The sequence below is a fragment of the Aspergillus multicolor genome (genome assembly GCF_047715735.1).
Source record: "Aspergillus multicolor strain CBS 133.54 unplaced genomic scaffold BDW74scaffold_19, whole genome shotgun sequence".
NCBI lineage: Eukaryota > Fungi > Ascomycota > Eurotiomycetes > Eurotiales > Aspergillaceae > Aspergillus > Aspergillus multicolor.
In genome coordinates, this window is record NW_027395970.1 from 270,642 (window position 1) to 292,726 (window position 22,085).

The 22,085-nt window shown below is 51.8% G+C and overlaps 10 protein-coding genes across 10 annotated transcripts; 7 read left to right on the plus strand and 3 right to left on the minus strand.

The window, feature by feature from the left end:
- Positions 1-87: 87 nt before the first annotated feature.
- BDW74DRAFT_186085 (questin oxidase family protein) lies at positions 88-1,657 on the plus strand (the record flags this gene model as incomplete). The annotated part of the gene is made up of 4 exons (XM_073731187.1): positions 88-282; positions 338-492; positions 552-682; positions 734-1,657. The coding sequence occupies 4 exons, from the start codon at positions 88-90 to the stop codon at positions 1,537-1,539; spliced, it is 1,287 nt and encodes a 428-aa protein (XP_073582148.1). The 3' UTR covers positions 1,540-1,657.
- BDW74DRAFT_40214 (Zn(II)2Cys6 transcription factor) lies at positions 1,270-3,747 on the minus strand. The gene is made up of 3 exons (XM_073732696.1): positions 2,830-3,747; positions 1,547-2,780; positions 1,270-1,435 (listed from the first exon to the last, which is right to left on the minus strand). The coding sequence occupies exons 1-2, from the start codon at positions 3,508-3,510 to the stop codon at positions 1,776-1,778; spliced, it is 1,686 nt and encodes a 561-aa protein (XP_073582149.1). The 5' UTR covers positions 3,511-3,747; the 3' UTR covers positions 1,270-1,435; positions 1,547-1,775.
- Positions 3,748-4,036: 289 nt separating this feature from the next.
- On the plus strand, positions 4,037-5,017 carry BDW74DRAFT_179840 (TAXI family TRAP transporter solute-binding subunit; the record flags this gene model as incomplete). The annotated part of the gene is made up of 1 exon (XM_073729564.1): positions 4,037-5,017. The coding sequence occupies one exon, from the start codon at positions 4,037-4,039 to the stop codon at positions 5,015-5,017; it is 981 nt and encodes a 326-aa protein (XP_073582150.1).
- A 399-nt stretch (positions 5,018-5,416) lies between these two features.
- BDW74DRAFT_179841 (uncharacterized protein) lies at positions 5,417-6,301 on the plus strand (the record flags this gene model as incomplete). Its single annotated transcript, XM_073729565.1, has 1 exon — positions 5,417-6,301. The coding sequence occupies one exon, from the start codon at positions 5,417-5,419 to the stop codon at positions 6,299-6,301; it is 885 nt and encodes a 294-aa protein (XP_073582151.1).
- An 896-nt stretch (positions 6,302-7,197) lies between these two features.
- BDW74DRAFT_179842 (uncharacterized protein) lies at positions 7,198-8,720 on the plus strand (the record flags this gene model as incomplete). Its single annotated transcript, XM_073729566.1, has 4 exons — positions 7,198-7,336; positions 7,397-7,965; positions 8,020-8,360; positions 8,411-8,720. 4 exons carry the CDS (start codon positions 7,198-7,200, stop codon positions 8,718-8,720), a joined length of 1,359 nt encoding a protein of 452 aa, XP_073582152.1.
- A 779-nt stretch (positions 8,721-9,499) lies between these two features.
- Positions 9,500-10,105, plus strand: BDW74DRAFT_179843 (uncharacterized protein; the record flags this gene model as incomplete). Its single annotated transcript, XM_073729567.1, has 1 exon — positions 9,500-10,105. One exon carries the CDS (start codon positions 9,500-9,502, stop codon positions 10,103-10,105), a length of 606 nt encoding a protein of 201 aa, XP_073582153.1.
- A 2,820-nt stretch (positions 10,106-12,925) lies between these two features.
- On the minus strand, positions 12,926-13,727 carry BDW74DRAFT_156375 (uncharacterized protein). The gene is made up of 4 exons (XM_073724985.1): positions 13,675-13,727; positions 13,590-13,603; positions 13,490-13,515; positions 12,926-13,409 (listed from the first exon to the last, which is right to left on the minus strand). The coding sequence occupies exons 1-4, from the start codon at positions 13,681-13,683 to the stop codon at positions 13,057-13,059; spliced, it is 402 nt and encodes a 133-aa protein (XP_073582154.1). The 5' UTR covers positions 13,684-13,727; the 3' UTR covers positions 12,926-13,056.
- A 165-nt stretch (positions 13,728-13,892) lies between these two features.
- BDW74DRAFT_156378 (TFIIH/NER complex ATPase/helicase subunit SSL2) lies at positions 13,893-16,767 on the plus strand. Its single transcript, XM_073724986.1, has 3 exons — positions 13,893-14,161; positions 14,210-14,326; positions 14,374-16,767. The coding sequence occupies exons 1-3, from the start codon at positions 14,134-14,136 to the stop codon at positions 16,683-16,685; spliced, it is 2,457 nt and encodes an 818-aa protein (XP_073582155.1). The 5' UTR covers positions 13,893-14,133; the 3' UTR covers positions 16,686-16,767.
- A 71-nt stretch (positions 16,768-16,838) lies between these two features.
- Positions 16,839-18,797, plus strand: BDW74DRAFT_40361 (uncharacterized protein). Its single transcript, XM_073732698.1, has one exon. It carries the CDS (start codon positions 17,049-17,051, stop codon positions 18,513-18,515), a length of 1,467 nt encoding a protein of 488 aa, XP_073582156.1. The 5' UTR covers positions 16,839-17,048; the 3' UTR covers positions 18,516-18,797.
- Position 18,798: 1 nt separating this feature from the next.
- On the minus strand, positions 18,799-21,902 carry BDW74DRAFT_40365 (glutamine-dependent NAD(+) synthetase). Its single transcript, XM_073732699.1, has 14 exons — positions 21,810-21,902; positions 21,624-21,742; positions 21,415-21,565; positions 21,305-21,363; positions 21,038-21,227; positions 20,961-20,986; positions 20,817-20,908; positions 20,606-20,770; positions 20,146-20,558; positions 19,756-20,090; positions 19,702-19,705; positions 19,592-19,634; positions 19,105-19,522; positions 18,799-19,005 (listed from the first exon to the last, which is right to left on the minus strand). Exons 1-14 carry the CDS (start codon positions 21,836-21,838, stop codon positions 18,896-18,898), a joined length of 2,154 nt encoding a protein of 717 aa, XP_073582157.1. The 5' UTR covers positions 21,839-21,902; the 3' UTR covers positions 18,799-18,895.
- Between the last annotated feature and the right edge of the window lie 183 nt (positions 21,903-22,085).

Below are 22,085 nucleotides of genomic sequence, written 5' to 3' on the forward strand. Positions count from 1 at the left end.
TATGATGTGATGGATTCTGAGGGTGGAAAATAAGAAGCAAACGCATCCGGGGCGAGCAGGAATATCCTACAATCATACCTGACCAGGATGGCCCATTGCATCGACAGCCCAGTGCGCCTTCCGGCCCCTACACAGCTTGATAGCTTGCAGCCCGTATACACACTTGACCCAGATACCCAGAACGAGCGGGCAAACACCCTGCGAAACCTCCTTGAGAAGGGTCACGAGTCCGTTGCGCCCCTGCGCGAACCGAAACTGATTCTGCATAGCCATCTGCCTCACGTACTCTTCCTTTCCCAATCGCACCTGTATCGTTTAAACGCTAATGAACGTATAGCTCCTGGGCTCAGCGTACTTCCTGGGCTCCTCAACAGATCAGCTAGCGGAGCTGTACGCGCACGAAATCAGAACACTGCGGGAGATTGATGATACGTTCATCACTGGGCGTGCGATCTTGCGCCAGAATTGGAGGGAGTTTTTGGGGCGGAAGGAGTAAGCTTGACGTTAAAATTGACCATGGTGCTCACTGAACTCCTTGCTGACCTCAAAAGGTACACAGTCGCGTACGTGCAGTACTTTGATTCACAACTAAAGCACATCCACAATGGAGATTGGAAGGGAATGCTCCAGCAATATCTTTTTGTAGGACCAGAGCCGTTAATCAACGGCTTCACGGGTGGCCGTGAGACTTCCCATCTAAAGATTCCTTCATCTTGCTAAGTGGTGGACGCAGTCGGACACCCCTTGATTCATCTTGCCTATGCCTGGGAGCTGCAATCCCCCGCTGTCGCCACAGAAGCGCTCTCCCTCTGCTGCACGGAGTACAATCCAGCCCACGGCTTTTTAGATGCCTACCCACCAGACACGTCAACATACAAGACGTCCAGTCTAGCTGAGGTGCTCGCACGTATACAAGTGGACACCCGGTTCGACAATCTCTTCGAGCTTCAGGGGATCACGAACATCGAGACCTTGGTACAAACACGCCTAGATGCGGTCCTCGAGCATTGGAATGCATGGCAAGTTATTAACTCGACCCACCAGCTCGAGCACATTTGCGACGTTTCAGTGCTGCTTGCCATAGCGACTGGCAGCAAGGAGCGAAAGTTTGACTTCTACCTCGCGCATACGATGACGGTTGCACACGCGTTGCGTGTTCTCTGGGAATTTTCTCCGATGGATCGCGAGTGCATCCTGCGCCAGTATGCACTTTTTGTGATAATGACTTATATCTGCCAGCTGAGGCCTGAAGTAAACGTCAATCTTATGGACTCGATTGAGACCATCCAGCTGAAGAGCGACGATGACTGGAAATCATTGATGCAGAAAGCCCTGTGCCATGAATGGTACAAGGACTCGCACTTCTTCAAGGTAGTACGGGCACCGCGCGCATTCGAAGAGACTTTCGGCGTCAAGAACGGGTTCTACCGCAAAGCTGCAATAAAAGTCAGGAGCCAATTTGATGGCTGGGAGGGGTTCGGGGAAGGCGTTGAGGGATTCCTGCCCAGTCGGGATGGGTATAGACCTGACAAGGAATGAGCCCTACCTCGGTGGGGGGTTAACGCTTTTGGAAACGATGCGTTCTCCAAAGCTAGTTTTGCACAGACTGCAATCCGTGAAAGATGCGCCGGGAACATTGGCTCTGGGTTTCCGTACGTAGCAGAAAATGCGAACCAAATGTGGAATCCAAATCCGTTGATTGCCGTAGGAAGCCCAACAGATCGAACCAATGTTCTTTGTCCTAGCTGCTCACGTCAACCGTCAATCGTCAAGCGTCAAGCGCTCCCCACACCGTCATACAAAAGTGTCAAATCCAGACCCGCAAAATAATCGCCGACCACGGAATGATCTAAGACAGGGGCTTGCTCAAGCGACTCAAACCGCTGCAACGGCAGCTGGAGGTAGCCTCTGTGTATATCCCGCAAGAGCTCCTGGAGTTCTGAATAGAGCCCTGCCACTCGAGTTCGATAGTACCCTTGCAGCGATTCATCATCACAAACACAGACCTGATCCATGGCAACAGTGAGCCCGTGCCAAGGGACAAACAGCCGCATGTACCATCGAAACGGTTCAACGCGCGGGTCTTTATACATCTCGTGCAGAGTCTGCAGAAACTTGACAGCCAGTAAAAGCGAGGTGCTTCGCGATACGGGGTCGTGCAACATTGAGGAAATTGAAGAGCTCTGTATGGGGTGCACGGCGGCTAGCTGTAGGAATGTGTAGGTGACGGCTATAAGATGGGATAGGAATGGGTAGAAAGAGGAAAGAGGCGAGTTATATGGGTCAAAAAAAGAGCCTTTGAGAATTTCTTGGGACTTGGCTTGGAAGGAGGCGGCAATTTGCAAGCGGGAGTGGATGTCTATGGCCATTCCAATGCCGGCCACCTGTGCGTATGAATCTGAGGAGCTGGAAAGGTTCAAAGAGCGAAACGCACGCTGGGCTTCGGCCATCACGGTGATAAAGGTCGGGTCTGCAAGAGACGTTGATTCGCAGCATAGACCGTCCTCCGGCAGGGAGAAATAGTTCGAAACGTCCATGACTGGGAAAAGCTGTGACCCCAGACAATCGACATGCAGCATTGGTGCTGACCCACGATCAAAAGAAGCTTGAACGTCTAGCAGCGAGATAGTATGCCAAAGGCGGCGACGCATTTCACGCTCTAATGAAGTCACCGGGAATGGCGGGTTGGGATTGTCTAGGAGGAGCGATTGGGCAATGCGGAGGGCCAGACTCAGCATCGTCCAGGACCTTCGACTCTGGTCGTGCGCTTGCATCGATACCTGTATGGCTGTCAGTGGCCAGATAGGGTATTTACTTGCCATAACATACCAGGAATAGTACAAAGGCTTGCAGCACAGCAATATCGTCGGTGTTGATGTAATCGGCGCGCTCGAGAGCAGACTGAGTCAAGCCATGGTATTTTTCAAGGAGTAGATCACGAGAGCAATTGAAATCCCGATGGCAGCGATCATTTGTGATGGTGGTTATTGTCATATAACTGATGGCGCATACCAGAGCATGGGGAAAAGGATGGCCTGCAGGGTATGTGAGGTATGGTTCCCCTTGGGCGATATAGCCCCTTAGAGCGGAGCATTGCAGGATGGGAAATATGGGATCAACCTGCACCATGTAGATTTGCAGAAGCAGAAGACGAGCATCGTCGCTCTCGCCGGGTGCAATGTCATGGTTGAGGAGTTCATACTGGCTGTTGGCTGGCTGGAGAGCAGTGTCTGCAATGGGGGGACCCGCGGTGCGATCAGAACCCACGGTGGAAGTCTCAGCCTGGCCGTTTAGCAAGTTGGAAACAATGCCCTCGAGCATAGAGACGCGGTTCGATAGATCCGGGGGTTGGAATATCTTCGTTCTCATCGTACGCCCGCGCGGGAGCCGGGCCCGCCGCACAGGAACGCAGTGAAGACCAGCCCGGTGGCAATTGGTGCAAGGCTGCAGTTTGTCGCACTTGACCTTGCGGCGCTTGCAGGTCTCACAACTTAGCTGGGCTTGACTCATTCTGATGATTGCAGGATGGAACAAAGCATGATGGGTGACTTGAGACGGTCAAAGAGTTGAGGGGTTGAAACAGGCATCGGCGGCGATCCCCCTGGCCTCCGACCTCCGTGGAAGGAAGGGACGACCCCGGGGGCCCACTGGGTTGTGCACTGGCGGCGATCTTCATCCCTAAAACCACCAAGCTTAGTTCCCCGCAAACCAGCTTAGAACAGTCATACGGAGTACATAGCATGAGGGACTGTCCCGGTTGGTTGAAGTCAAATCCTGTCTGTTTCAATGATGCTTACTACCTAGTCCCTCCGTGTAATCGTCTGCCGGACCAAATGAGGAACTCAAGGGGGGCCCTCGGGCTTTGCGGCTTTTGGAGGCCCATGGCTCCACTATGATGTGCCCTCTTACAACTTACAGGAGTAAGACGACGGGTTTATAAAACCATGTGACAGAACAAAAGGCGAGAGTCATAGTCATACCTCGCATGTGCAATCAACCATACGGTAACCAGTCTACGTGCAGCAGAACCACGACCATGGCCAACACAGCCCCCTCCATTGACCGCACCGTCGAGCTTCGCTGCGTCGGCGACTGGGGCCAGGCCAACTTCCACCGCATCTTGTCCTGGCTGACTCAAGAGTTCTGCGACCGTGCCGGTCCCGGCAGCCGCACAAATATTCTCTCCCTCCGCGACGGCGGCCTTGACTCTCCTCGGCAAGTGCACAGCGGAGAAGCCGATCTGGGAATCTGTACACCAGCAGGCCTTCTTGCTGCGGCAGCTGACGGTAAAGAAATCTTTGAGGCTACCGGCCCGCTTCCTGGCCTACGATGTCTGGCCGTTCTTCCTCAACGCGACCGTATGATGTTCGCTGTGAGATCGTCGCTAGGCGTGCGTTCGTTTGCGGAGATCTGCGAGCGCAAACTCCCACTACGCATTGCGGTCTCGAGCGACGATGGCACAAACTTCATTGGGTATGTCTCGGCGCAGATACTCCAAGCACATGGGCTTGACGAGGACACGCTTCGCTCATGGGGCGGAGTCTGGGTGAGGGCCTGTCGACCCGAGCAGGTCATCGCGCTGGTGGAAAACGGACAGGCAGATGCAGTGATGCAAGAGGCCATCATGACTCCGTGGTGGAGAGATTTGATTGAGAGTCGCACACTGGTTCCCATCCCTGTGGAGGATGGCCCTATGGGCAAATTGTTGCCCCGGGTTGGGTTCGACAAGGCGTACGTTGCTGCGAACTTCTGGAGCACGGTCCGTGAGGAGATTGCCTGCGTCGACTTCTCTAATTTTCTCGTTCTCGTCCGCGCCGATATGCCGGATGATGTTGCCTACCTGCTAACCTGGTGCTTGGTCGAGACGAGAGCAACCATTGAGGCGCAATATAAGCATATTCCCCCGGAGCGTAGCCCGTTATCGTATCCACTTGACCCGGTCAAGATGCCTCGATCGTCGGTGCCACTGCATCCGGCGTCGGAGCGTTTCTATTGCGAGAGGGGGTTCTTGACTTGATACTGAATTGATAGTAGCCAGCCGATAGGTATTTTTAGAGCACCGTTTCAATGTCCTATATTTTAAAAAGGAATTTCTGGTCGTAGCATTCCAAGCATATTTGCACCGATCAAGACGAACACAGCGGATCATCACATAGTTCGAGTCGCATTCTGGAGTCTAAGGACATGGTCAGAACATGGGGTCCATGCCAGAAGGGAATATGTTAGACCCATATCTCCAAGTAGACATAGAAAGTGCCGCCAAAGTCAAAAGCCGACAAAGTCCGAACTTCTCCACAGAGGTCATGAGAGTTGTATGCTCTTACCTCTCCCCACGAGACAATTTAGGTCATGTAACCTGCTCCCTATCTGCGTATTCTTCCCGTTGAATTCGCGCACAGAGCAAGCCACCTGCACCATGACCACTTCAACGAGCGAATTAAGCCCCCAACGTTATGCCCTCCTGGGCGCCACGGGAAACACCGGACGCCTGATTCTCAAACGGCTCCTCGCAAGCCCGACGCCTCTCGAAATTAATATTTACGTCCGTTCGCGAAGCAAGCTGGAAGCGCTCTTTCCCTCGCTTTCCTCCAACGCCAGCGTCCGCATCCTCGAAGGGAGCATTCATGACAGAGCCCTCATCCGCGATTGTCTATGCGGCGCAACAACAATCATCTGCACTGTTGGCGAGAACGAGAATATTCCTGGCGTACGTATCCTGCGCGACTGCGCAACCGCAATTCTCGACGCTCTGGTGGCACTCAAAGGCACCAAACACGAATACGCACAAGCACAGACGCCACGACCACGACTCCTCCTGTTATCATCCGCAACATGGAATGAGCGTTTTGCAGCCGCCCGGCCGGCGCTCCTGCACTGGATGATACGCAATGCGTTCGCGCGCCCGTATAGCGACCTTGTGTTGGCGCAGGAGATGCTAGCGGGAGCTTCTGAATTTGTGGATGTGCTTCTAGTGCAGCCCAACGCGCTGGTAAAAGAGCCTGCAAGTGGGTGCGTGATCAGCAGCGATTTCGCGTATATTGCAGTCTCGTATGAAGATCTGGCGGAAGGATTTGTGAGGCTGGCGTCGGAACCGCAGTATGCGGATGTTGCTGCAACTGGGGTCTCGAGTAAGAGGGCGGAAAGTGAGATGCTCTATATCCCGTTTGTGTTTGGTAAAGTGATTCGGGGTTTGGCATTTCAGTTCGTGCCTGGTTTCTGGCAGGCCGAGTATGCCAGTGCGGCGTGGTCCTCCGGGTTAAGGCAGCTGGTCTGGGGAACGGGAAAGTCGAAGTCTGCGTGATATTAAGCTCCGTATTTGTGGACAGCTGTACTGTAGACCATGACTCAAGGGGGGTGTGACGTGCTGTCTCAGAGGCATCTATATTGATTTTCCAAGAGAGTCATAAATTCGCAAAGTGCAACCAGCACCCTCCTGCCTGCCCAAGCTCATTCAAGTCCATGGTCATAGACCAACAATTAGCCCAGCCAACTCCGGCCCTAACCTCATGCCCTGCTCAAAAGAATACAGAGCGCCAGACGGCCTTCCATCTGTATCAGCCTTTGCAGCTTCGTCAAGTCTCACCACGAGGTCATTATCAGCTGAATAGTCTTGCAGAGAGCTCTTCATTGACTTAGACTGGCGCCGCCGGATGTGAGGAGGTGAAGTGAGAAATGACGAGGGATAATTGGATTGGATTGTGGTGATTACTGAAGAGAATGCGCATATCATCTTGGTCACGTGCAAGGGACGTAGTCTGGGGAAAGAACGAACGAGCTCATCATCCTTTACATCCAACTATCGGATCGTTTCCAAGACGGTATCGAGATTCGCGTTCTCCTTGTTTTACTGCCCTATAGGACTAGCGTATCCCTAGGACGGTGAAGCGAGTGTGTCCAATGAATTTCCTGTCCAGATTTTCTGTGCAAGATGAAGCCGCTGGCGAAGATAATCAAAATAGAGGATTGATGGGCTTGAGAGAACGAATCGGACTCTTGGAGTCCTCAGAATCGGTACCTGCCGCCTGGCCCTCTGCTTCCGAGACCTAACCTCCACCAAAGATCGACAAGAACAAGGACGAGGCCCTTCGACATCGTACCAGTACCCCAACGCTGCCCCACCGTTGGCGCTTATATATAAACAGCTCCCCCGCCATCGTGGAGTGAAACTTCTCTACTCTCACCCAACGCCAATCAGCCATGGAAAGAGATCTGGACACCGGCATTCACGTTCTCGTTGTCGGCGGCGGCCTTGGAGGCCTCTCGTTCGCCATTGAAGCCCACCGCAAGGGTCATAATGTCCGCGTTATTGAACGGCGAGCTGCGGGGGAGACATCCGGTACGCCAGCTAAGCGCCAACTATATTCTTAGAAGAAGAAGAAAGTCTGATAGACTCTAGGCGAGCTCATTGCCATCACGGGTCCAGCTCTGTATTCCCCGCGCCAATGGCCTGGGTTCATGGAAGCAGCCAGGAAGGAATCCGTAACACCGGGCGTGACGATACGCAAATACGACGGCACACAGATCGGAACGTTTCCCGTCGGCGACCCTAATAACCCGACGCTGCCGATCTACCGGTCAAAGTTCCATCGCGTGCTGGGCGACTACGTGGCTCAGCTCGGGATCCCGGTTGAGTACGAGTGTGGGGTTGCCGAGTACTTTGAAGCGGAGGATCATGCCGGGGTTACTCTTGCAGACGGACGTCGACTTACAGCAGACGTTGTGGTTGCCGCGGATGGGGTTGGCTCAAAATCGTGGGAAGTGGTTGTTGGGACAAAGGAGCCCCCTGTATCCTCGGGATTTGTGCTCTACCGGGCGACGTTTCCTGTTGCGCCGGCGTTGAGCAATCCAATTATTGCAAAGGAACTTGGCGGTTATGTAGACCGGACCTTTCTGCATGCTGGGCCGGACGCGCACATGGTTTCGTGTATGAACAAGGAGCAGATTTGCTATTTGCTGACGTGCAGGGTATGCTATAATGCACTTGTGTCCCAGATATTTATGCTGATATGTTGCTCACAGGAAGACAGTTCAACCGCCACCGAAGACTGGTTCAAGGATACATCCATCGATAAAGCGCTTGAGGCCGTGAAGGGCTGGGAACCGTACGTGACTGAGCTCATCGAGGCAACGCCAAATCGCACCGTGCTGAACTGGAAGCTCATGTGGCGCGACCCGCAGCCAAAATGGGTGTCGAATGGCGGGCGCGTTGTGCAGATTGGTGATGCTGCCCATGCCTTCCTCCCTACGTCGGCTAGTGGAGGAACGATGGCCATGGAAGATGCGTTCTCGCTTGCTACCTGCTTGAGTATTGCCGGGAAGGAGGATATACCGATTGCGACGAAGGTGCATAACCACCTACGGTAAGCCTGCTCACCTCTACAGACGACCAGGGACTGACTGATATCTGCAGCTTCGAGCGCGTTTCCTGCGCGCAGAAAATGGGTTTCAAGAACCGCGAGCTCTACCACAAGACCGATTGGGATGCTGTGGCCAAGAACCCCGAAATCATGGGCAAGATGGTGGGGATGTGGCTGCTTTTGCACGACCCGCAGAAGTATGCATATGAGAACTATGAGAAGTGCAAGGAGTCTTTGCTCAAGGGGACACCGTTCAAGAACATCAACGCCGTACCGGGGTATACATATAAGCCGTGGACGGTGAAGGAGCTCCTGGAGGCGTCGGATCGGGGCGAGGGGGTTGTGGATAAAGGGGAGTGGTGATGGGCAGCATTGTGATCTGAGCATAGAGTGAGGCCGTTGTAGACAGAGACTAGATAGATTATATGCGTCGACACCCGATAGATGTATATATGATGGTTGCAATCCTTTTCGACATACGAATTTAGGAAACAGAGGGAGGGGGGCCAGAAAATAACGAAATGCGTAACGACAGGCGATACTGAAGTATAGAGTATTGTTGGCATTGCGGGTTCCCCTTCTTCATATGTAGGGTAGGTGTGTAGTGTCATCTTCGGTTGGACCATGGATCAGGCTCACAATACTCTAATGAATCCTCAGATTCTCTGGCCAGGAGAAGAGACATTCTGATTGAGCATAGAAGGTCAATAACTCCTTGATGGATCAAACATCAGGTAATCTCAATTGGCCGTATCAGCCGTGGTGTGCAGCATAGCCCGAAGTGATTTTTGACGGCATCGATGTTTGCATATATTGCATGGACAATTTGCATCCTGAAAGGGCACGATATGCATCTTTGCCATAATGAGATGTGCTTTGAAAGGTTCCAGCATCAATCGGTGCTCGCTGGAGTAGATATACACCGTTTGACCAATGTCAAGATCCAGAGTGCCTGAAAGGAGGGGGCATTTCTTCCATGGCGATATTTATCATCTCAGCATAATGTGGGATGAGAAAACGTTCTGCTGCTCATCATCTTCATAGCGCAGTTCTAAAACAACTTACCTGAGAGCAAGTACGATCTTCAACTACTGAGAGCACCAACTCGATTGCTCTGTCGACTTGTTACCTTGTGGCTCAAAATGAACCCAACCAGCTCACTATGGAACCCTGCACCCCCGCCCCCGCTGCCTCCCCGACTGATACGGCTTTACGGCATCCCCGGCAGTGGGAAAACTCTCACGATGGATAAACTGAAGAAACATCTTGGGTTGACAGATTCTGAATATTTCGAGGGCTCGGATCTGATCCACAAGGTAATATCGGGCGAGGTCGAAGCATTCCATGAGTTGGATGAGTCGAGCAATGTATACTACCGTCAGCGTGCCATGAAAAGCGCCGAAACGACGTGCATTCGGAAAGGGAAAGTCGGCGTTATATTGCGGGAGCTTATGTACTGGGCCGTCGGGGAAAGTGAGAGGCCGGCGAAAGTATATGCTGGAGAGGACTTGAATATGTTTGCGCATGTCGTTTACCCCAAGACACCCATGGAGGCGATAGCTAAATGGCGGGACGACGGTACGAGTTGTTCAACGTTGCCGACTGCGCATTTGCAACGCTGGCAAGACGCCGAGGTAGAGGAGCTTCATGAGCTCTGTCAACAACGACGTATTCCGTTCACGATTGTTTATCCTGAATTCAAGGAGATCGTGGCACCTGCCATTCAGCGTTATAGTGGTGGCTTGTAAATGTACCACGCGACAGGCAGCGTGGCAACACAGCTCCTACTGACTCCAGTGCTTGATGCAACTGCCAACGAAGTAGGCCATGAGGATGCGTATGCTAAGGTAGGGGCTTATCTAGCCACCACGTTCCTAGCCGAGCCACTTGGTAATCAGCTCATCACGCAGAATACGGAGCATCCCAATGAGGTTAGCGGTTATCGCCTGCATGGAGAAGAGCAGACGTTGATCGTGGAATGGAGACATGAGGGAAACCCATAGCTGAGGGTGTCCGTGGAGTGCTCCCGAAGCAAAATTCCTGCCGGCCCAGCAGCTGGAAGACATTGAGGACCGCCATCTCCATGACAGGGTCAATGTAGTCATAGTCGACTCTCTGATTGATTGGAAGAATGGCGTGGAGATGGCCGATCTTGTGCGATCTATCCGAACTATCTACAAAATCATTCAAATTGTTCTCGTTGATGCGGAAGTCATCCACGAGGTAGTCTCGGTGAGGGGTCCTATCGGCGCGGTTTCACGCTCCGGTGAAGTCTCTGTAGTTGCGCTTCGTATGACGGAGCCAAAGTGACCCAGCGGCAGTATTCTGAGGGGACCAAGACCAGTGATGACTTGTCTCGAGCCTGAGCAATCTCTCGCGTCCACAAGTGGAAATAATGTCTAGCTAGGGCATGCGCCAACCAAGCGTAGTGTCACAATCAACCGAGCAGTTGGCTGGGAGTACTCTTTAGGGCTAAAATTGAAATCAAGACTTGCAAACTCGTTGTGGGAAATTAGTGTGCAATAGCAGAATGCTTGATGATTCCTCGACAGTGGTGTGAGAGTAATCGTAGTAGCGGAGTGCCCTGCCCGCCACATAGTGATAGTACTGACATGCTGGTCCCTAAAACCGATGTATATCCTTAACGCCGCGCGGTCGGCGATAAGACCGCGAGCTAAGCAACATCCTCCAAATGAGCTGACAATGGGAGAAAATCCTATTCGTCTGCAGGATCCAATACCTTACCTTTAGCCTCTTCGACCTAAATGTGCATCTGAATGAGGCTAAAAGTCAAAGAGAAGGTGGTGGCCCCTGGGAGTGGCTTGGGCCGCCTGGCCCGTGAGGCGGATAACAGAGTGCGGGCCCCATGATAGTGGTTGGATCTTGACTGCTTTGAAGATAGATTCTCAGGTTCTCAGGTCATAGCGTAGTTTCTCCAGGATCCGTCGGTAGCCGTCTTGAATGATCATCTCAACATGAGCTTAGCCGGGATCTCTGACGCGTGGTGTGTTTGAGTCATGAGCGGGAATGTGGATGATGTCAATTGGGCAATCGGCGGGGTGGCATGATCTCTGCAGCGGAATCCCTTTTCCCGCTCCAGGTGATTGACACCATGCATGATGGACGATAAGTCGATAACCACAGCTATATGGGTATTTGATGTCTTGCTGAGGGGTCTCAAATCCACTCGGAGTCTCGGACAGACAGCAACCCGCATCGCGCCATGGGAGCCCAATTTTCAGGGAGAACAAACAGTAGATTTCTCAGCGTAAAGCTGTCGCCATCATGAGCAAGTATACCGCCATGATGCGCCATCCCAGAGGATCGTTCCTGGGCTGAGTCGAGCCTAATATCGCCCCGCAGTCTTCGGCCGGGACTGGATCTCACTGATGGCGTGAGTAGGCCCCCTGGACACGCGTTCAGGATCCCTGGTTCGCTGCGAGGAACTCAAAAACTGCTGGGAAGGAAATGGAATTCGGAATATGTACCGGCTAAGGTCTATTCCGCAACGTATGTTCATTTATTAGAGAGGAACATAAGGTGAACTGATCGATTTGGACGAGTATCCGAGTTCTTGAACTTGAAGAGAAAGAGGAGCTCCTCCTGCAGGCTGCAGCAAAGAAAGTGGAGAGTCTGGGCCCCGCATGACCCCCACACCTTCTGTGTATCATTGTATGAGATGCCTGCTGATACCTAAATCTACAGCTATATATCCCATCGCAAGACCTTTCTTCATTTCAATCTCATTCAATCTCTCTTTAAACCTCTCCTGAACGTTCGTCCTAGACTCTTACACCCCTGCAAGATCGTGATACTATCAACCAAATCCTAAATCAACCGCAAGTCACTATGTCTACCATCCAACTGCAGGCCGTACGTCCAACAATCCGCCATTTCTCAGTCAACCGAGCCGCCCAGACAAGCACTCGCACATCTCGCTTTATTACATCATCATGTCTTTTCTCCGCAGTTGTGCTCCCTTTTGTGGCACCGGCGATTGAGAGCTCACGCCAGCGGAGTCAGGGCTACCCAAATCAGAGCAAGTGAGTCTGCCGCGTGCCGCGTCCCCATACTCAGCGACTAGGAGATATGACCATGGTTTTCTAACATAGCCGTTTCTTAGACCACACCCTCCGCTCTGCTTCCATGCTCGATAGTCCCAGCGCACGGCGAACCCGGGTCGTCCCTCGGATCGGTACCAATTTCCGAAGTACCTATACTACCTATATTAAACGCCGATTCCCGACGGGCTGGGTCTCTGCACGATGACAACATCGGCATCTTTTCTTGCGACTGGAACTCGGTTTTGCTTTTCTCGTGGGCGTTTGCTGGGGCATATATCATTCTGCGATTAACTGGCGAGATGCATTTGCATCAGTGGAGTCTTGGTTGGTTGGTTTTTGATCTTGCTTTTCGGGCCCGCTATCTTCATATATGAATGTTTGATGAGAGAAACCTCCTGGGCTGAAGATAGTATAATGATAAGACACCACGCTATATGGAGCGCCTAGAGAATGTGTGACAATCTTCCCCGGATCATTTACATGAGTGGAGTAGATTTAGGACCCTGTAAACACATAATTGTTCAATTTATGTACAGAAATATAGTACAAGCCCAGGCCACTCGGCTCTGCAAGACGAGCCCCCGCATTTCACGAGCCCCACAGACTGTTCATTTTATAAGATCCTCGGGAAGTCCTCATAGCCGGTTGCCGGGCGGAGGTCGGAAGGGACGCGAAGCTTCATATTTCCCCTTCTCCAGTATTCTATCATCCTCGGTCTCCGGCTCGTGACGCGTGGGTGCCGGGTCGTGGCTTGCCTCGTCGCTTGGTGATGCTACATCGTCCGCGGCGTTCTGGTGGCGTGCCCGGCTCGCGCGCTTGAAGCTCGGGTCATCCGAGGGCGATGAGATAGGTTCGGGCCTGGTTGTCTGGCGGCGGTGTTCTGCCTCCATTGCAGCAAGCTGCGCCTTCTTCTTCATATCGGCTTCGAATCGCGACTGGCGGTCGGCATTGATTGATTTCTTAGCGAAGTAGTAGGCACCGCCACCGGCTGGTATCAACGGTATTAGCTGGGTTTTTGCGAGGGTAGGTTTAGGTTTGGCTCTTGCGAGGTTCATAAAAGAGACATACCGACACAGAGAGTGCCCCAGCCTACCCTATATGAATTGATTGTTGTCAGCGGTCCATGTTCGGTGGTAGATGCTCCGGAGATGTTTTGAGGTCCGCTCACCAGGTGGATCGAATCTAATCGGTCATTCAGACAGCAGAGTTAGTTCTCTGACATGGACAGCTTCAATGGGCGTTCTTCAACATACCGTATTCATTTTGACAGTTGATTTTGATTGTGGGAGAAACTAGGCCAGCTAGGTTGTAACTGAAAATAAACTACGTCAACAGTTAATTACAAGCCGCTTTACTAAGGCCGCCATTCCGAGATTGGCGCCTCTAAAGCCAAAATCAAGCTAGCGTGACAGCGGGTCACATGTCGGAGCCTCATCCAGGCCTCTTTGTCTTCTCAGTTTCGCCTCTCTTGAATATCTTACCCAACCTCTTTTTTGAGTCGTCGCTGACTACCGTTCGATCTCCATACGGCAACGAGAGATCTCACACCAACGAATCGCGACGTTCTAGAAAGGAATGATTTGTTTGTTCTGAGCTCAACTGGGCGCTGGTAGCCCGCAAGAGCCGAGACCGGGGTGTCTCTGACCGCGGATTCTTGCATATAGACGATAGACACTGCATAAAAGAAATCATCCAACCCAATCTTCCACGACATGCCGGTCAAACGCAAGGCGACTGACAGTATGGCTTTTATCGCGCGTCTCACAGACGTAGGCTGACCTCGGTTAGGTGGTCGGTCTAGTAGAACGTCGAAACGTCCCACGCCCGTACCTGACGCTCCGGAAATTGGCAGTAGCGATGAGTACTCCGACTGGGAGCAGGATACGAAGAAGGATAACCTGAAAGGTGAAAACGGGCAATATTTTACGACAATAGTCAAGCTGACTTGCTAGGCCTGGTCGACAAGTTCTCTCTCGAATCATTCAATAAAAAGACCCAGAACCAAGACCCGAACTTTGGCTACAAAGACTTCTCCTCCCTCCCTCTGAAATCCGACCACGCGAACCGCCCTCTATGGATCGATCCGTTGAAAGGCACCATCACCCTCGAGAGTTTCTCCCCGCTCGCTCCGCAGGCGCAAGACTTCCTCACTACGATCGCCGAACCGCTGTCGCGTCCTACACATTTACATGAATATAGATTGACGGGTAACAGTTTATATGCTGCTGTGTCGGTTGGCCTTCTCCCGCAGGATATCATCAACTTCTTGGACCGGTTGACGAAAACGCCACTTCCGGAATCGATCAAAACGTTCATCGTGGAATTCACAAAGTCGTATGGAAAGATCAAGGTCGTCTTGAAGCATAATCGGTTTTTCGTGGAAAGTACCGACCCGGATATGCTGCAGATGCTGCTTCAGGATGAAGTTATTGGATCTCAGCGCGTGCAGGCATCAGAGGGTATCACCCAGCAAGCAGCTCCTAAAATGGGCGGTCTTGTCATTCCCGGAACTAGGGATGCTGCTGGTGTTAGAGAAACGTCGGATCAGAAACCTGTGGACGAGACAACTGGGAATCGTGCGGAAGATGATATTCTTCTAGCTATCCGCGATGACGATGACGATGACGAGCAGGCACAGGTCCATAGCTTCGAGATTCCAAATGAGGCAGTCGAACCTGTCAAGGCACGCTGTCAAGCCATGGGATGTCCGGCGCTGGAGGAATATGACTTCCGAAATGATGAAATTAACCCGACGCTTGACATCGATCTAAAGCCAGCGGCCCGTATCCGAAGCTACCAGGAGAAGAGCCTGAGTAAGATGTTTGGTAACGGGCGTGCGAAGAGTGGTATTATTGTCCTACCTTGTGGTGCAGGAAAGACACTGGTTGGAATTACCGCTGCCTGCACGATCAAGAAGGGGACAATCATCCTTTGCACTAGTTCCATGTCAGTCGTACAGTGGAGGAACGAGTTTTTGCGATGGTCGAATATTGATCCCGGCGACATCGCGGTTTTCACGTCCGACAACAAGGAGAAATTCCGCCGATCAACCGGTATCATTGTCTCCACCTATTCAATGGTCTCGCAAACGAGAGCACGGTCTTACGACGCACAGAAGATGATGGATTGGATCCAGTCGCGGGAATGGGGTCTCATGATTCTTGACGAAGTCCACGTTGTGCCCGCTATCATGTTCCGAAAGGTCACCTCTGCTATTGCCACTCAAAGCAAGCTGGGTTTGACTGCCACCCTTCTACGTGAAGATGACAAGATCAAAGATTTGAACTTCCTCATTGGCCCTAAGCTATATGAGGCAAACTGGATGGAGCTTGCAGAGCAAGGTCATATTGCGAAGGTCCAATGCGCCGAAGTCTGGTGTCCAATGACCACTGAGTTCTATACTGAATACATGCGAGAGAAGTCGAGAAAGGCCGCTCTCTTGTATACCATGAATCCTCGCAAGTTCCAGGCGTGCCAGTTCCTTATCGACTACCATGAAAAACGAGGAGATAAAGTCATTGTCTTCTCGGACAACGTCTACGCCCTTGAAAAGTACGCGCTCAAGCTTAAAAAGGCGTACATTTACGGAGGAACCCCTCAGAATGAGCGCATGCGTATCCTTGAGAACTTCCAACACAACGAGCAAGTCAACACAATTTTCCTTTCTAAAATTGGTGACACTTCGCTCGACCTACCCGAGGCTACCTGCCTAATCCAAATTTCCTCACACTATGGTTCCCGTCGTCAGGAAGCACAACGCTTAGGTCGTATTCTCCGAGCCAAGCGCCGAAACGACGAGGGCTTCAATGCGTTCTTCTACTCTCTAGTCTCGAAAGACACAGACGAGATGTTTTATTCCTCCAAACGTCAGGCATTCTTGGTAGACCAAGGGTACGCCTTCAAGGTCATCACTCATCTACAGGGCATCGAGAACCTGGAAGGACTTGCGTACGCCACACCCTCAGAGCGCCGCGAACTATTGCAAGAAGTCATGCTGCAGAATGAAAGCTCCGCAGACGTAGAGAACGTCACGGACGACCTCTTCTCTGAACGATCCGGCGGCAACAGAGCTAGAGCCAAGGGTGGTGTCAAGAGGAGTGCCGCTACACTCAGTGGGCTGGCCGGTGGTGAGGACATGGCATACATTGAATACAACAAGAGCAGGAACAAGCAGCTCAGGGAGAAACAGCATCACCCGTTGTTCCGCAAGCTGGAGCGCGAGCGCCAGAAGAGGAAGAAGGAGATGGAAAGCTTTAACCAGTAGTCTGCTACACTATATACATATCATTTGCATGCAGCAGGATTAGATAACTGCGAAACGCCTAAGGCTATCTGCGTTCCTCCCAATTTTAACGTTCATGGCTTGTACCTTTCTTTGGGTGTAGAATAGTCCGAATCTCCAATGCCTGATGATGCCTGATGACGGAGTCCACTTCCCCCAGTAGACATCACGTGGGGATAGAGCAAGTGGGGCGATCCCCAACAGCTTCAAAGATCGGATTCAAGAAGATTCGAAGCTCATCCATCAACAGCACTTGCCACTGTTCAAATACATCTTGCAAATCGTTGACCGAGCTCGAACTCAGTATACTTAATCTGCTGATAGAATCTCAAATACCCGTTCAATATGGCTGGCGAGGAAGATCCCAGAAACAAGCAATCCCCTTCCTCGCCTGAGAACTCCCGCCAATGGCACGACGACGAGAACCCATTCGTCGCGTTCCGTCGCTTCGCAGATGAACAAATCTCCTCCATGATGCAGTCTGTAATGGGGCTGCCCTCGTCTGCTACGTCTCCACAGTCCGGCCATTGGGCTATCTTCTCCGACGACCAAGCTTATCGCGACCAAGTGCGCGCGCGGCAGCGCCAAGACCAGGAGTATAACGGTGATGGAAACAAGACCGATGAAGCGGTTCCATCCAGTTCTAGAATCACTGAGTCTTCAGCGCAGAACGATAAATACCACCCAGCTCGTCTTTCCAGGTCACGATGGTATGACCCGGATAACCGGTTCAATATCGACATGTTCTTCAACTCGTTCTTCGACCGCTTATGGCTTGACGACCATACCACGGCCCGTCTCTTCGGAATGTACCACCACCCAATGTTTTCGAGCATGACGAGTGCCGAATCTCCCATGTGGCCGCTTAACTATCTTATGTTCAGTCCTTACTCGCCGCTGCATTTGGAGCGCCAGGCGCGTTACAGGGCCCACCGAGAGCAGGGGGTCTTCTCGTCGCTCATGTCATCTATGAGCTTGTCGTCCGAAGACGAACTTGATCCTGATGAGTCGAGGTGGCGTGAAGCCTTTGAAGATCTCTTGCGACTTGAGAATGGAGAACCTATGCTGGATCGTAACACCGCAGCAGTTGCTCGATCAGAGCCCCGGAAAGATTGGCTAGGTGGTCTGATCAAACGCGGTAGCCTGGGCAAGCATTGGAAATTCTCTTCGGCCTCGGAGAACCAGCCGTGGTCAAGCATTATATTTGATCCATCGGAAAGTGGCGGCGACAAAACCCCTTCTGTTCCGGCACCAGACAAGACCCTTCCGGCCGCTGAAGAATCGAACACTAAACCTGCAACGGAACTGGATGTATACGATCGCTTCCTTGCAGACATCGACGCCCGCGAACGTGAATTTTTCGGCGCGCACCAAAGCCCGCTTCTAGAATTCCTTCTGGCAGACCGACGGAGTGGACCAAACAGAGTCTCTCCTCCAGCATCCGACTACAACGACGACACCGAGAGCTGGCTGGAACTTGTATCTGGCGGGAACAAGCATTCTGTTCCTGAGTCGAAATCCGAGTCTGAGTCTACTGACGCGCCTGTTCAACCGCCAGCAGCACCAATCACTACAGAAAGCCCAGTAGAAAAACCGTCTGTGGAGAACTACGTCGTCTCAAACACAGTGAGGACGAAGAGTGTGCATCTTCCCGATGGTTCTATCCAGACGAGGATTGTAAGGACGACGAGGTACTTAGATGGCCGCGAAGAAAGTAATACGTCCACGGAGGTTGTCAATCCGCCGCAGCGAGACCAGAACTCTGGTCAGCAGCCCGGCCAGGAGAAAGGTGGATGGTTCTGGCGAGACTAGGTCGCATAAGGACCTTTCTTATTGGAATCTATGATGACGTTTGCTGCGCACTACCAGCCCGGGATCAGCAACGACCATACAGTTATGATCATATTTTGTATCAATATTAGCGTTTAGGGGCGTTGGTTCTTGGTCGTTTATCAGATTGAATCGATTTCAAATCATTTCATGCTATACTTTATTTATGCTTGCCCCCTCAGATATAAATAACGCTTAGCAGGTTATTGGATAATCACTTGCCATCCCGATACAGCGTCAATATACACGCAGGCGTCGTAACTTTATCTTTCTGAGGAAATCGATCGCTCCGTCTTCAGGTCGTCATCCTAGTCTATCTATTCCACAATTTATCAATAAGGTGAGACAATATGGATCTATGTCTAATCCGCCTTGACGCTCTTCTTCTGCGCCTTGCCCGCCGTCCAACCCTTCTCTTCCCAGTACTGGACGCTCTCCTCCATCTTCTTGTATGCCCACGTGAAAGGAGGGTCTGGACATCAATTATTAGCCTCGGTCATCCAATTAAACCGGTAGAACACCGTAAGAGGGAAAGAAAAGACGCAGAGATGGGTGAGGGTGTGTCACTCACAAAGGAACTGCCTCAAATCATGCCTGTTATCATCAGGACTATACTGCTCGGCATGATAACTGGGCGTAATAACAGTCATCTTATGACGGTTGATCGCATAGTTGTAAAAGAAGTGGCGTGTCTTCTCGTAGATCTCGCGGGGAGAGTACTCGTTGCCCCACATGTGCAGGAGGCGCTCGTACATGCTCCACGGGCCCAGCTTGGATACTTTACGGAGGTAACCGAATGTGCCGAGCTCGGCGTAGGTGACGCCCATATCGGCCTCATCGGATTGCACGTATGTGGCCGTGATGGGCTCGAGTTCGGCGGTGGGTGTTGCATTGAGAAATTGGTCTAGGATGGGCATGTTGAAGGAGGTTGAGGAGTGGCCGATGAATTTCTTGAGGTCGACTTTGGAGATGGAGCCGATAGGGTTTAGCTGGAGTTCGTGTTAGTTTTGCTAGTTGACTAGTATACAGTGGGGGAAGGGTAAGCAAGAAGAACATACATCGGCGCTGCTTGCGTCGTATTTGGTCAGGTACCCGCGTAGACTAGAAGAGTTTGTAAGTAAGATGGGAGGAGAAGAATTCTGGCTTTATCACGACGGGTAGAGCATACCATTCTAGGAACTGTCAGTATGTGATGTATTTGATATTGAGGAAGTGCACATACCATCAACGTTGGAGGACGCCAGAACAAGCAGTCCACCTCCGCCTGGGCGCTGGCGGACCGTGGGCAGCAGTGAGGCGAATAGGTAAGAGAGGACCATCCTCAGACGAGCCTGGATGTTCTGTAGTGCCTGGTTCTCCGCCCTGCTACCACCATGAACCTTGAATTTGGGCTGGAAGCTAGTAACGACAGTGAACAGGTTCGTAAGCGACGTCACGACGGTATCGAAGTTGAAATCAATGTGGTACGACCCAATTTCGGTGGCCAATTCTTTTGCCCGGTCCCTTGTCTCCTTGCTGGAGTTCTGGGTGCCCATGAAGCTGGTGTGGAAGATGCGGCTGCGGAAGTCAGCTATGCCGGGACGTAATGTTGACTTTCTAATTGTGGACTTACTTGCAGATTTCCTGGCTCGTAGTAGGAATCCACGTTGAATCGTCTGGCTCCGCACAGAGTCTGCGGACATCCCTTATAACTTGCTGATTACCTTGCTGAACAGCTTTGATAACTTCTCGGCACATTGAGTGTACAATGACTGCAGTAGCGCAGCTGTCAATTCCACCACTCAGAGGGAGGAAGAATCCAGCAGCACCGCTTCTTCGGAGGTAATCCCACAGCCAACAGGCAGGACCGAGGGCGATCTCCTCCTCCGGGGCGTGATAGCGTGGCACAAGCGTCTCAGACGGCGCAAGGCCAGGGTCTGCGTCTTCGTCCGAGCGGGACAATCGCATGTCAAGATCAAGTCGGACAAATGGAGCCTGCCGACTAGCCTGCATATTTCGGCTCGTTGAGGCGCGGTATGTGCGTACCTGGCCCCTTTAGTACATTATAACGCAATTAGAGATGGCGAACGTACCTCCTCGATGTCCACAGTTGCAGTGACAACCTCAACATCATTCAACGAGAACTGTGACCCCTGGGCTACGATGTTCCCGTTGATGACGATCATGGCACATCCGTCATAGTAGAGTCGGTCACCGTCGCATCCTTGTTGGTTCGCATATAGATAGATACCACCACTCTGACTCCCATAAGCGTGGCTCATATGTCTCGGATGACTTGCTTACCAGTTTTGTGGCCTGTGTGATGAGGTTGACACGAGTATCAAGCTTCTTCAGCTCGTGGTGACTTCCGGATGAGTTGGAGATAATCTCAACACCTTTACACAAGTCAGTGGCCAGCGAAGTGCTATGATGTGGGAGTGAACTTACCCGCAAGACTGTAGGGAATGTGAGGACTGAACTGAAGTTAGCAGCCAGGTCTACCCCATCCAATCCTGATTACATACCCATTCGGTGTGAAAAGCTCCTCGCATGTCTCCAAACCTAAGCAAGTATCTCTCGTGCTGATAACTGCATCGCCAAAGGGAACCTTGTATTGTCCTGTGATCTTGCCAACGATCTGCTCCAAATAGTAGTCTTCGACTTCCTGGGGTCGCTGCCATGGGGTGAAGTGACGCATCTCTCGGTAGTTTCCATCTAAAGAGACATCTGTTAGCCACATCCGAACATCGACAAGGAATATGATTAAATCAAGTGAGTGCACGGGTGCATACCATTCGCGAGCCACATCTTAGGGCGAATCAGGATAATCTTTTTGTTATAAAAGATTACACTTTCAGCGTATCAGCACTCGGCATTATCATGCTAGCGAAGTATAACGGACCGACAGTTGTATCGCACATTCCTGTGTCGGACTGGCATACCCACATCGACAACGATGTCCTGGCAATCAGGGTGGTCGATGATCCGGGCAAGCATCTCCCAAGAATGAAGGAACGTATCTCCTTCTAGAAATCCATCCAAAACTCCATATCCTATTCGGACTTTAGTATCGGTGCGTTCGATCGACAGGATACTTGCGGGAAAGCGTACCGGTGATTTCGAGCTCTGGACCGACACGAAGGGTGGCTCCCGCAGCTTTGGCTTGACGAATACTTTCAATAATTCTCTCGCAATTTCCTTCCCAATCGAGAGCCCACTGGTTCAGGGAGCTATAGATTGTTCATTAGCTTTAAGAGCACGGTGGCACGAGACGAGCTAGGGATCGGCGATGCGAACCATGTTGCAAGGGTAATGAGGCGGCCCATCTTGTATCACAGGGTAGGGATCAGGAATAATCCAATCGATAGAAACAAAAGCAGCACAAGAGCTCTCCGGCGCCCGCCAACGAAGCCAATTCGACAAGCAAATGCGAGACACAGAATTATTGGAGACGGTTGGCTCTCCGAATCCCGGCATGACGCAAGTCACGTGTGTGGGGTTAGAGCGGGCTACCCCTCCCTCGGCTCAGATCGCTGATTAATGCGCATCGGAGAAGGGCCGGGATTCTGTTTG